At 43.6% G+C, this 14,655-nt stretch overlaps 1 protein-coding gene across 6 annotated transcripts in view; it reads right to left on the bottom strand.

Moving 5' to 3' along the window:
- The window catches only part of LOC133630688 (anoctamin-1-like), a 242,799-nt gene that overhangs the window by 209,866 nt on the left and 18,278 nt on the right, over nucleotides 1-14,655 (bottom strand). For 5 of the 6 annotated variants that reach the window (XM_062022331.1, XM_062022333.1, XM_062022332.1 and 2 more), the window contains exon 2: nucleotides 6,818-6,998. In XM_062022331.1, the coding sequence (XP_061878315.1) occupies nucleotides 6,818-6,998 (181 nt within the window). Of the gene's footprint in view, nucleotides 1-6,817; nucleotides 7,060-14,655 lie in introns of all 6 variants that reach the window. The other variant, XM_062022335.1, reaches the window with a different exon arrangement.

The raw sequence follows: 14,655 nt of genomic DNA, 5'->3' as shown, positions 1-14,655 counted from the left end.
GGCCACGCCCATAGTTCCTGTACCCAACAGTTCCTGTACCCAACAGGAACTATGGGCGTGGCCCACTCGCTGACAGTCACCGGTTCCAAAACACCACTTTTAACTAAGTAAGGCGTCCAACTCATCCCCCACTTTTGATCGAATAGCATATGGTACAGACCTGGCCTTCATAAACTTTGGTGTTGTTTCCGGTTTAATATTTAGCTTGACAGTAATGTCCTTCATACTGCCCAACTCCTTCCGGAAAACCTCATCATGTCTCCTCAAAATAGCAGCTAGACTAGTAGCTGTTGGTGATACCATTTTTACAGTGTGCCAGCTTAGCTTCTTTTTCTCTAGCCACACACGTCCCAGAATAGCCGGGTAATCACCTTTAACAATATAGATGGGGAGCTTCCTCACCTGATTGTTACTCTGTACCACGACATCAGTCATTCCTGCCATGGGTACAGGTTCCCCTAGATAGGTTTTGAACCTAGTATCAGACGGTCGCAGCGGAAGGTGTCCCAAAACTTTTTTGTAAACCCCGTCTGAGATGATGGATGCTTTTGAACCAGTGTCTATTTGCATACTCACTGGGTGCCCCTCCAGCATGGGCTCCACCCAGTAACCTTCTGAATCTTCATCCATCTTCATTATATTCAGTGTGTGTACACTCATCTCCTGTTCTCCTTCCGAAGAATCGCTGGACACGGTCTCCCTTTGTCTCACAGTGTGCACCTGTGTTTTCCTCCTGTTCTTCATAGAGTCATGTATGTTGGCAGACTTTGATGTTTTCTCCTTGTTCTTTTTTCTTAAGCAGGCCCGCTCGATATGGCCTCTTCTTCCACAACTGCGACAGTCCATATCCTTACACCAGCATGACGTGGCTAGGTGTCCTGATTTTCCACAACGGAAACATGTCCCTTGTCCACTAGGTCTATCCGTTTGAACTGTTTGCACTCCGCCTGTAGCGTTCATTTGGTGAGCCTCCTTTGAGGCCATTTCCATGGCGACACTGATTTCAATGACTTTCTGCAACGTTGGGTTACTTTCGGTCAGCAGTTTCTTCTGAGCGGCTTCATTTCTCAGTCCGAGGACCAATCTGTCTCTTAATGCGTCATTTAAACCTTGCCCAAATTCACAATGTTCAGCTAATTTCCTCAGTGCTGCAACAAACATGGTAACAGATTCCCACTCTTCTTGATTTCGTCTGTGGAATCTAAACCTTTCTGCGAGCATTAATGGTTTGGGTGAAAAATGCTGGGTCAGAACATCCATTGTTTCTGCATAGGTTTTGGTCCCCGGTTTGGTGGGCTGCAGCAGGTCACGTAACAAATTAAATGCCTTTGGACCCATCACTGACAAAAATGTGGGTACTATTTTATCATTAGCAATGTCATTTGCCAATACGAAATAGTCAAAACGTTCTGCACTGTTCCACGTGCTCATCAAAAGGGCCAATATTACCAACAACTCCTGCCATTTTCCTTTCAGGCTCCTGGTTATTTGCAATATCCTCTGACAATTCTTCCTCCTTAGACGGTCCTCTCTCCGGTGATGTCACACGTCTCCTCTTCTCCTTTTTTTTTTTATTCCTCTTCGCGCTATTCACAACAGACGCAGGCTGTGACGCGCCAAATGTTAACTAGCAGCGTTAGCTTCTCCTCAGTAAAACACCGCCACTCGTAAAACTTGACTACACGCACACGTTCCAGACACACCGCGCCCGTGGGATCTCAAACCACCTCGTCGCCACTTGTTATATATGTCCCCATTATTTGTAGGTTTGTCTACGTACCAATAAGTAGACGGGCACGGAGCTATTTCTTAGCGTGTCTTTATTTTAGCCGGCACTTCAATACAACGACACAACATCCGGGTTCCCATCATGCATTGCTTACAACTACGGCAAGTTGCGATGTCCAAAAACATAACAGTATGTGTGAGCGATTTCACAGGTCCATGAAGGCAGCGCTTAGGGCGTCCTTGAAGGACAGCACTTGGGTAGACAAGCTCCCTTGGGTGATGCTGGGGCTTCGGACTTCCCCCAAGGAAGACTTGCAATCTTCCTCGGCAGAGTTGGTGTATGGCCAGCCCCTGCGGGTGCCAGGTAACTTTATTCCTAGCACGATGGCACCTTGGTCCGCCGGTAAGCAGCGAGCTGCTCTCCTCGATGCTGCCAAGAGTTTTGCCCCCATCCCCACTTCTCAACACGGCCTTATGCCGTCTTATGTTCCCGCTTCCTTGAGGGGAGCAGCGTTTGATTTTGTCCGCCACGACGCCCACCGCGGTCCCCTGCAGCCTCCTTACGATGGGCCATTTCGCGTTCTAGAGAGCGGAGATAAGCATTTTCTGTTGGACATCGGGAGTCGGTCTGAAAAGATCACGGTGGACCGGCTGAAAGCGGCCCACTTGGATCTTAGTCAGCCAGTTACCACGGCCGTACCCCCGGCGCCGGGGTCGTCCCCCCGCTCTACCTAGGCCCCATGATAATGTTATGCATCCTTCTACGCAGGCCCCCGGGACCTTAGACAGTACAGGTACCCTTCCGGTCCCCCCTACTGACTCCCCGGCATTTGTACCAGTCCGGCGCACCCGGTCTGGTCGGCCCGCCCGTGCCCCTGTCCATTGACAGTTTGTTTTCCTTTGTGATGGCGAATTCTGGGGGGATGTGTGTAGCGGTTGATTTAAGGACATAATTCACCACACCTGTTATTTGACTTTGTCATCATCATTCACCGTACTGTTCTATTGTGTACATGACAATGTTGTTCTTTGTGTGCAGTTAAGAGCGAGTAATTCGGCGCGGCCCCTTTAAGTGGCCGTCAGTAGATTCTCACAAAGGTGGGGGTTTGTTGTTCCCGCGATATTTGAGTGTTTGTGATGAAAGCGTTCATTCTTGCTTGTGCTTTGATGAATAAACGACGCACACGTTTTTGTGTGTCAACTATACTTCAAGTTGTCTAGCTTTCACGCTATGAGCACAACAGTATTAATTTTACAGACGCATCACAACATTTAGCTTTTCCTTTCAACAACAACAACACTACTTGTAGCCAACTTTGTGAGGTACAACAGACTACTTTGGGACAAAATATGATCCAAAGCCTTATATTAGTGAGTCTGAATATAAGGAGGATGAGCTCCAAGTTTTAAAAGTTGTGTGCTAACAGATCTAGCTTTAGTGAAACACAAGCATCATGCAGCAGTCTTACTAAGTGCTGAACAAGATATACAAACTACGAACATAATAAAACAAAACCTTACAGTACAGCGAGTGCTCCCACCATGATGCCGACTAATGGGATGTTTATATCCTCCCATTTTCACAAAACATCTATCATAATCCTCACGCAAGTCAATGGTGTCTTTTTGTGTCATTTTCACCAACATCAGAGTTGACCAACTTCTCGGTCTATGGCCACATCCTTGTAATATCCAGGTGAGATATCCATGATTTATAATCTAGAATTAACTTTCACCAGCTCAAAGGCAATGCAGCAGCTCACCAGGTCGATAAGTCAATATAGCAACATAAGCAGTTAGCTCTCTGTAAACAGGGTGCCACTAAAAATAGTTTGTCTGCGTTAGTGCTTATAATGGTCTACTCCCATTAGCTGCCTTGTTATCCACCTTGTACTTGCCATAATCTATAACTAAAAATGCATAGAAAAACAAAAACATTTGTGTTTTTGTTTTACGTAGGGATTTTGAATGATAGGCAAAATTCAAAGAAAAATTGCTGTTCTCCTTTAAATAGAGTTAATTTGAAGTTAATGAATTAATAATTTGAAGTTAATTACATAAATGCACTTTAAATAGAGTTATAATGTATGGTTTCTTACATATACTGTATGTACTTTGAAGGGGTCATGCTATGAATTTTTTCTACATTTAGAACACTTCATTGTGGGCTACATGACATCATGACATGTAATAAAGGTTCTTTGTCAAAGTTTTGCATGGATTTTGTTTTAGTGACTGTCTTGAAGCCGCTTTCTGACCGTCTCTTCACGATGCGCCATTTTATAGGCGCTCGTCTTTACGTGCCTCCACTTCAACCGCATCTTCTACCCGACAGCCATGTTGTCAGGCTATACGTCATTTTGTATTAGAAATGGCAACAGCGGAGGATGCATGTATATGTACATAATTTCAGTCTGCCCCACAACAAGTAAATGATAAATGGGTTATACTTGTATAGCGCTTTTCTACCTTCAAGGTACTCAAAGCGCTTTGACACTATTTCCACATTCACCCATTCACACACACATTCACACACTGATGGCGGGAGCTGCCATGCAAGGCGCTAACCAGCACCCATCAGGAGCAAGGGTGAAGTGTCTTGCCCAAGGACACAACGGACGTGACTAGGATGGTAGAAGGTGGGGATTGAACCCCAGTAACCAGCAACCCTCCGATTGCTGGCACGGCCACTCTACCAACTTCGCCACGCCGAAAAGAAGCAGCTTATTGACAATAGTGTCGGACTACAATGGCGGACTCGCACTAAACTCTTTGGGTAAATTGCTACCATAAATACATGGAATTATCCGCTGAGGTCACACTTGGCAAAAACATCAAATTTTTGGCAAACTCCAAAAGACTCGTTTGAAGGAAGTATGAAGGAAGGCAAGAACATTTTATAAATATCTTCACCATGGTTTGATTTCAAATCCACAAAAACAGAAACATAAAACAATAGATAAGCAATGTTGGTTTTGCATAAAAGGTCACCTATAAATAGTTACAATGTCTACTCTTTTAATAGAGTTGCAATGTGAAGTTACTTACGTATATGTACTTTAAATATAGTTACAATGTGAGGTTACTGACAATATATGTCTTAAATATAGTTATAATGTGAGGTTACTAACATATGTGTACTTTATATAGAGGTACAATGAGGGGTTACTTACATAGATGTACTTTAAATGGAGTTATGTTAGGTTACTTACATACTGTAAATTTACTTTAGAGCAGGGGTGTCCAAACTTTTTCCACTGAGGGCCGCAAACGGAAAAATTAAAGCATGTGGGGGCCATTTTGATATTTTTCATTTCAAACCATAAAAAAATATATGGATTTTTTGTATTTATTTTACCTTTAGGGGTCCCGGGGACCATAAAGGGTCTCAGTTATTAAAATGTTAAAAATAAGTCTAATTTGTATAATTATTTTTTATTTAACGCTTACAGTAAATCTCTATATCAACTTAAAAAAAAAAAAAAAGGTTTTATGGCTTTTCTGTCAAAAACAACTTTGTTTTTTATAGTAAAACTGAAATATGCAGTATTTAGTAATTAGAGCCCTAAAATATAAATAATTCAGGACACCATTGATTTTAATTATTTAATATTTTTGAGTCATCACAGTGAAAAGATAAATAAAATACCACTAAATATGTTTGGGATCCAAAAGGTGCCCCACTCATAAAGTGATACATTTTTATTAGTTTTCGTTTTTTTTACTTTCATCACTTAAGTTACGAGATCTACTTCAGATATGTCCACTACTTGCTGTCCACATCCTACCGCCCCCCCCCCCCCCCCCCCCCCTCCACACCCCTGATTGTAAATAATGTAAATAATTCAATGTGATTATCTTGTGTGATGACTGTATTATGATGATAGTATATATGATAGTATATATCTGTATCATGAATCAATTTAAGTGGACCCCGACTTAAACAAGTTGAAATACTTATTCGGGTGTTACCATTTAGTGGTCAATTGTACGGAATATGTACTTCACTGTGCAACCTACTAATAAAAGTCTCAATCAATCAATCTCAATCAATCTGTCAATTTTATGTTTGAACTATTATTTTGTTTGTTTTATGGTGTTTTGTCAAAGAAAACTTTGTTTTTATATGGCAACTACACAATATATGCAATATTTACCACATAAAACATTTTAAAGTGAAAAATTTGAACTAATTGGAGCTTTGAAAATAATTAATTATAACATGGATTTTTTGTCATTATTTATTTTTTTGAGCAGTTGCAAAAAAAGAAAAAGAAAGAAAGACAAAAGAAAAAAAACAGCCTGCATGGCAGCTTTGTGTCAACATTGCAACTTTTTCTCGTTAGATTTCACCTCATTCCACTTATTTTAATGTTAATTTTTATTTTTTGCAATAGCATTTCCAGAATGTGTGGCGGGCCGGTAAACAATTAGCTGCGGGCCACAAATGGCCCCCGGGCCGCACTTTGGACACCCCTGCTTTAGAGTTATAGTGCGAGGTTACTGGCAACTTATTTACTTTAAATAGAGTTACAATGTGATGTTACTGACATCAATGTACTCTAAACAGAGTTATAAATGTGAGGTTACTGACATATAAGTATGTTAAATAGTTCATATTTGAAGTTATTTACACTGATGTACTTTAAATACAGTTACAATTTGACGTTACTGACATAGATGTACTTTAAATAAAGGTACGGTGCGATGTTACTTACATAGACTTTAAAAATAGTTACAATGTGAGGTTACTTTTACATAGAGGTACTTTAAATAGTTAATATTTGAAGTTATTTACATAGATGTAAGTTAAATACAATTACAATAAGATGTTACTGACACAAATGTACTTTAAATAGAGTTACAATGTGAGGTTAATTACATAGACATACTTTAATTACCATTACAATGTGAAGCTACTTACATAGACATACTTTAAATAGTTACAAAGTGAGGTTAAATACATAGACATCATTTAATAGAGTTACAATGTGAAGTTAATTACACAGACATACTTTAAATAGAGTTACGATGTGAAGTTACTTACATAGACATGGTTTAAAAAGAGTTGTAAAATGTTGTCACTCACGTCAAACTTTCCATGGAAGACGACGTCTTGTAGAAAATGAGGAATCTGCCGCGGCAAATATCTTGGAAGTTCAGGAGCATCTCTCATGGTCTCCTGCTTCTGGATGGACAAGTGAGTGAAGCGGCGTATAGAGGGGAACATTCCAGTTCCTTGTGTTTTAGTTGAAATGTTCTGGGAGTATCTGCAGTGAAATGAAGTTCATGGTGTTGGTGTGCCTTTCAAGTCCAGTGTGTGTTGCAGTTCTGAAAAACAAGCTTTGCCACATGAGAAGCTGAATTTGGGCCAACATCTAAACTTAGACAAAATAAAACTCTGAGAACACAGGGTGAACTTTCATTCACTCTAACCTCTCAGTAGCAGTGTAGGAATGGGCAGTACTATGCTTCTATGCTCCCGATCTGCGTACAGGTAAATACCAGGCCAGTACCTTTCACTTTCACGTGTTAAAATGATATCAAACAATAAACCTAATTTAACATAACAAACATTCGTAACAATAATTTTAACAATTTATTGCTGTGTGGCATATGACGTCACATCCGATTTTCTTCCTGGTGGCATGACATGATGGTCAAGTAGCTTGAGCGTACTATTAAAACAAGTGAGTGAATGTAGAGTTTGAGCAGAAAATGCCGTATTGTTGTTTTGTTCTGGGTGTTCCAGTTGTTCAAATATAAAGATAGGAAAGAGCTTTTATAGACCCCCGAAAGAAGTGATCTCAAAGTTAATAAAGTCAGGGAAAAAACAAAATGGTTCTTAAAAACATCACTTTCATCATCTTGTGGAATACAATCGGACCGCTTTTTTCTACAGTGATCCCTTTGTAAAATTTGTTTTTGAACATTTGTTTCATTAGTAGTGTTTGGGAGCAGAACTAATTGTGGCCTAGTGGTTAGAGTGCCCTGAGATCGGTAGGTTGTGAGTTCAAACCATAAGACTATAAAAAAAGGGACCAATTACCTCCCTGCTTGACACTCAGCATCAAAGGTTGGAATTGGGGGTTGAATCACCAAAAATGATTCCTGGGCGCGGCCACAGCTGCTGCTCACTGCTCCCCTCACCTCCCACGGGGTGATCAAGGGTGGTTGGGTCAAATGCAGAGAACAATTTTGCCACACCTCGTGTGTGTGACAATCATTGGTACTTTAACTTTTTAACTTAAAAAGGGCAAGAGATCACATGAGTTTTTATTCATTTGTGGTTGTTATACCTAAATATAATTACGAATACCCGGTTGTGCAAATAAAATAACGTCACATTTAGTCCTAGTAATAAACATGAACATTGGTCCAATCCACCGTATTTTCGTTGTCGATTTTCATAGCAGAAGCTAAAAGCTTAGTTGTTGTTGGGCAGAAAAGCCAAGTGCCTTATTCAACACAAATGACCACATTATAACGTCTTTGGTGATATTTGTAAACATCAAGGAAATATCCTTAATAGTATTAATAAACTAGAAGTGTAAATCTCTCTTGGCTCAACAGCATATACTGAATCTTGATATCGCTAGCAAACATTGCATTTATAGCTAAATAATGAGACTTAAATATGAACTTTACACTGTAAAAATAACTGCAGACATGAACTGTAGATCATGACAGATTGATATTTGTAGCAGGAAATCAACTGCAAACAGACTATGCAGACTCACGATCACAGCAGCACGACACGTGTTATGTCAATCAAACATGTTACTTAGCGACACACAAATACGTTTAACTTTGATTGTAAAAATTGGAATAAAGACATGTCAGTATCATCAATATTTTTCAAGGTCATTAAATGAGTTGAGTGATGTTTCCCTTGAATTTTTTGATCATGATTATGATCAGAATAAAATAGAATATAGAGTAGAATATTTTTACCAAACTAAAAGTGTTTTTGTCAACACACGTATTAGTAAAAAATGTACTTTCACTCTGGTATTATTCTAAAGAATGACCAAATCCAAGACATAACTGGTTTGTCTTCCTGGCAAAGCTGTACCAGGAAAGTGTCCATCTTCCAGGATTGTTAACAAAGAGCTAAGATCCTAAAACCCTTAGCTGGGCTTCTCATTCCTCACACTTCAAACTCAGTAGCTTCCATAACACAGCAGTGATATCCGCACTCAAGCGTATTTTTAGATTCTCACACACACACACACACACACACACACACACACACACACACACACACACACACACACACACACACACACACACACACACACACACACACACACACACACACACACACACACACACACGCACACACACACACAGACGCACGCATGCACACAAACACACGTACACACACACACACGCACACTCACAATGGACGGAATCAAGCGAAAGGAAAGTAGCACAAGCAGCCAAGCTCTCAAGGGACACAATGTGTCTGATAGTGAGCACAAAATATTCACTCACAGGAAACAGATGTTTACAGTTATTTGAAATAAGTACAATTAGTATCAGCCAAAATAACGGATTAGTTATTTACAGTTTTTGTCCAATGTTTGAACATTATAGACTCATGCTTAAACCAATGTGACAAAACTTGAAGTTGTTGTTACCATATCTTTACTACAATGTAAGCATACCTTCAACAAAAGTGCTGCTTGGCACTTCATTTGCAATTCTGTAACACTTTATCCTTCTTGCATCACATTTGCTATAGCACATTACACACATCTTCATACATAACACATTTAAAAATGTAATCTTAGGGTTCCATTGGGAAAACACATCTATTCAAAATACAACATGCATTGTGTAATCGTAACTAGTTAGACTCAAACATGAAAATACTTACAAAAATGAACACCATTCAGCCAGCTAGAAAGAGGCTTTAGTTACTGTAAGCCGTTTTGAGAACTTGAGAGGCCATGCAAATAATATTATTTCAGATGGCATAAGAGCAACAATGGCCTGACAAGAGGAAACAAAGACAAACCCTAAGCTAAGCCATTTTACAGTTTCCTCCATAATACTGTAAGAACATTGCATGTGTTCAAATCTACTCTGTTTAGACTATATGTCGAGTCTTTACAGTATAGAGATGGGATTTATGGCTCTGACAAAAGCTGGATCTTGAGGAGCCTTTCCTTTTAAAGAGCCATTCAAAAAACTGGCTCATTATAGTTTTTTAACCGTTTAACCGAGACGTATACCCTCTCCGCCATGGTCACGACTCTGCCTAAAAATCCTGTCCATGAAAATCACAAACAGGATAGGTGACAGAGCGCAGCCCTGGCGGAGACCAACCCCCACTGGAAACGGATCTGACTTACATCCAAGCACCCGGACACAACTCTCGCTTTGGTTTTACAGAGATTGGATGGCCCTCAGCAGGTTCCCCTCACTCCGTACTCCCTCAGCACCTCCCACAAGATCTCCCGGGGGACCCGGTCATACGCTTTCTCTAAATCCACAAAGCACATGTAGACTGGATAGGCATACTCCCAGGCTTTCTCCAGGATTCCCGCAAGAGTAAAGAGCTGTTGTTGCACGACCAGGGCGGTCCACATTGCTCCTCTTGAATCCGAGGTTCGACTATTGGCCGGACCCTCCTTTCCAGTACCTTGGCGTAAACTTTCCCAGGGAGGCTGGGGATGGGGAATCAACCCCTCTGGTCCCCCTTTTTGAAAAGGGGAACCACCACCCCAGTCTGCCACTCCCTCGGCAATGTCCCAGACTTCCACGCAATGTTGAAAAGGCGTATCCTAAGACAGCCCATCAACACCCAGAGCCTTCAGCATTTCTGGATGGATCTCGTCAACCCCCGGAGCTTTGCTACTGTGGAGTTGTCTAACTACCTCAGTGACTTCACTCCGAGAGATCGACGTCGAGCCCCCATCATCCTCAGGCTCTGCTCCTGTCAGGGAGGGTGTGTCTGGTGTATTTGGGTTCAGTAGTTCCTCAAAGTGCTCTTTCCAACGCCGTACGACTTCCTCACTTGAAGTCAGCAAAGTCCCATCCTTGCCGTACACAGCTTGGATGGTTCCCTGCTTCCCCCTCCTGAGGTGCCGTATGGTCTTCCAGAACAGCTTTGGTGCCGCCCGATAGTCCTTCTCCATGGATTCCCCGAACTGCTCCCACACCCTCTGCTTAGCCTCGTCCACAGCCATGGCCACTGCCTTCGGGCCTGTCGGTACCTTGCAACTGCCTCCGAGTCCCCTGGGATAACATACCCTCCTTCTTGGCGAAGTTGATAGAGTGGCTGTGCCAGCAATCGGAGTGTTGCTGGTTACTGGGGTTCAATTCCCACCTTCTACCTTCCTAGTCACGTCTGTTGTGTCCTTGGGCAAGACACTTCACCCTTTGCCTCTGATGGCTGCTGGTTAGCGCCTTGCATGGCAGCTCCCGCCATCAGTGTGTGAATGTGTGTGTGAATGGGTAAATGTGGAAATACTGTCAAAGCGCTTTGAGTACCTTGAAGGTAGAAAAGCGCTATACAAGTATAACCCATTTATTTATCATTTATTCTTCAGTTGGACAGCTTGACCACCACTTTCCACCAGGGTGTTCGAGGGTTACTGCCCCTTGAGGAACCTAAGACTTTCTGGCCACAGCTGGCAGCAGCAGCTTTAACAATAGAGGCTTTGAACATTGCCCATTCCTGTTCAATGTCCCCAACCTCCACAGGGATGGCAGAGAAGTCCCGCCGGAGGTGGGAGTTGAAGTCCGGACAGAGGACTCCTCCAAACGTTCCCAGTTCACCCGCACTACACGCTTGGATTTTCCAAGTCTGTCCAGAGGTTTCCCCCCCCATCTGACCCAACTCACCACCAGATGGTGATCAGTTGACAGTTCAGCCCCTCTCTTCACCTGAGTGTCCAAAACATACGGCCTCAGATCAGCTGATACGATTACAAAATCGATCATTGATCTTTGGCCTAGGGTGCTCTGGTACCAGATACACCTATGAGCATCCTTGTGCTTGAACATGGTGATTGTTATCGCAAGTCCGTGACTAGCACAGAAGTCCAATAACAATCCACCACTCAGGTTCAGATCAGGGAGACCGTCCCTCCCAATCACGCCAGTCCAAGTATCACTGTCATTGCCCACGTGTGCGTTGAAGTCCCCCAGCAAGACTATGGAATACCCTGCTGGTGCCCCATACAGGACCCCATGCAAGGTATCCAAGAAGGCCGAATACTCTGAACTCTTGCTTGGTGCGTACGCACAAACAACAGTCAGAGTTTTTCCCCCCTCCAACCCTAAGGCGAAGGGAGGCGACCCTCTTGTCCACTGGGGTGAACTCCAACGTACAGGCACTCAGCTGGGGACCCGTGAGTATCCCCACACCCGCCTGGGCTCTCACACCCGAGCAACTCCAGAAGTGAACAAGGTCCATCCCTTGTCCAGGAGTGTAGTTTCAGAGCCCTTGCTATGCGTAGAGGTAAGCCCCACCAGGTCGGTAGCGCTCCACCTCTCGCACCAGCTCAAGCTTCTTCCCCACCAGCGTAGAGACGTTCCACGTCCCGAAAGTCAGCCTCTGCTGCCCCGAATTGATCCGTCTGGAGCCTCCACTTTCACTGCCATCCACTTGGCAGCGCACCCGAACCCACTTGTTCCGATCGCGGGTGGTGGGCCCACGTGGCGGAGAAGATGGTGTGTCCACGTGGCGGAGAAGATGGTGTGTCCACGTAGCTTCTTCGGGCTGTGGCCGGCCACCAGGCGCTCGCTGACGAGCCCTGCCGGGCCTAGCTCCAGAAGAGGGCCCCGGGCTTCCTCCGGGCCGGGTAATGCATCTTCTCTTCGTTTTTTTTCATGGGGGGTATCGTAACCCTGATGGGGGGTGGGGGGGCATTCGGGTGCTACACCTTGCCCAAGGGTGAACCGAAACTATGTAAGGCAGGGGCGTTCAACTCCCTGAGGCTTAATACAAGACCACATACCCACTATGACAGTGTCACACTCTATATGACAGTTATTTAAACATAACTCCTAAACCACACATGCAAAATGGCTAATAATGCCTGGAGAAATGTATCTTTATGAGTTTTCTAGAAAGAAAAAATAATTTGTAAGGTGTGCAAAGACACAAGTTTGATTTTTTACTCATATGGCAGTATAAATGTCATAGTAAATGGGAAAGTTATATAAACATAACTCCAAAACCAAACATGCATTATGTCTAAAAATGCCTGTAAATTGTATGTATGTGCATTTTACTAGAATCAGTTGTTTTTGTAATGTTTGCAAATACAAAAATTGAGTCTGTGGGGGTGGTTCCCCCAGAGGTAGTGATGCCATATAACAGGGGGCCCAGTACATACTTTCAAAGCGTTCCGGTGGATAGTCTGTTCCCTACCACCCTTCTCAGGGCGCACCCGCTAAACCACCCCCATCTCTCCCACAATGTCCAAGATAACGTGGGGTTCAGGGTCCCACCATGTGTCCAGTTTGCCTTTTCCCTGCCGTCGCCTGTTTCTGACCCACACCCGCTCACCAGGGGTCAAAGGCAAGGCATGAGCCCTCAAAATGAATTGTACATTTTCATCAGGTTTTTGTACGCAGCTAAGAAACTGTGCTCTCAAGACCGGTGTTGGAGTTTGATCCCCATATAAAGAATTTAAATAATTAAAAATCTTCCGAGTATTGTCCTTCTCGTCCATATCTAAAACCGAAATTTGAAGCTTCGCTTCACCCGGAAGCGCTCCCAACAAAATGGCTACTTTTCGTGCCTCTGGTATATCCTGGCTGCCCAGGAGCCCTTTAATCTGCTCCTTCCACTCAGAATACTTGAGATCGTCACCATGCCCTTTAAATCTGGGCAGCCAAAGTGCGCCCGGATACACCGGCATCATCATCTTGCCCTTACTGGAAACAGTGCTCTCACAATATGGATCCTGCTGGTAACGCCAGAAATGTGATGGACCCGAGTGGTGGTATATTTAAAATTTACTAAAAATGTTGCTAAAAACAAATATAAAATATTAAGAACCCAATGAAGTGAGAGCAGCTGTCCAAAATAAGGGAAAGATGATTTTGCTTGTTCGCACTTTATTACAATATAGCTAAAAACAGTCAAGTGGATAACACTAAAAATACCAATTGGTAAACAATAATACAGGTGAGGGTACAGCAAGGACAGGCGTGGTCAATGTCCTGGTTCCGCTCACTTCCACGGCATCCTCCTGCACACAAATTAAATCGGAGGCAGGCCACGGGGATAAAAATCTGCTAAAACCAAGGAGACGCGCTACGGGCTGACGCCACACTTACACGCAAGGCAGGGTTGCCCCTGCCCTTGCTGTAGTTCCACGTCGAAGTCTTGGGTACGCCCACGCTCCTTGCCAGTCGGGACCTACGTGGCGGTACCCGTCCCGTCCCTCTTGGTCGCTCCCGGGGGTCGCCGCAGGTCTCTGGGTCCCGATCGCCCCTTCCGAGGCAGAGTTTCCTCTGCCCCTGCGTGTTGTGGGCGTCTTGGGGTTCACTCCGGTAGCCTGCGGGGTCGGCTGTGTAGTCCGGGGGTTCCTTCCCGGCCTGCGCGCGTCCCCCCCGGTCGCTCTCGGCAAAGCCGGTCGATCCTCCCCGGTCGCTCTCTCCTGCTGTCGCTCTCTCCTGCTGCTCCTGTCCTTCCCCGCTCCCGGCTCTTTCCCTGCTGCGGTTCTTTTAAATGTGCAGTCTTAATGCTCCACAGGTGCGTCTAATTTCAGGTGCCGTTCAATTGGGCACCTTGGTTACTAAGGGCAACAAGCTAAAAGGGGCGAGTCTTAAAATGCCAGCAAAGTCTACAAGGTGTAAAAACATGCAATTAAAAATACAATCAAATTCCAAAGTGTAAAAACATGCAGTTAAAAATACAATCAAATTCTAAAGTATAAAAACATGCAATTAAAAATACAA

The sequence above is a fragment of the Entelurus aequoreus genome, linkage group LG16, assembly GCF_033978785.1.
Source record: "Entelurus aequoreus isolate RoL-2023_Sb linkage group LG16, RoL_Eaeq_v1.1, whole genome shotgun sequence".
Taxonomy (NCBI): domain Eukaryota; kingdom Metazoa; phylum Chordata; class Actinopteri; order Syngnathiformes; family Syngnathidae; genus Entelurus; species Entelurus aequoreus.
The sequence above is the reverse complement of the archived record's forward strand: the minus strand, read 5'-3'. Positions and strand labels throughout refer to the sequence as shown.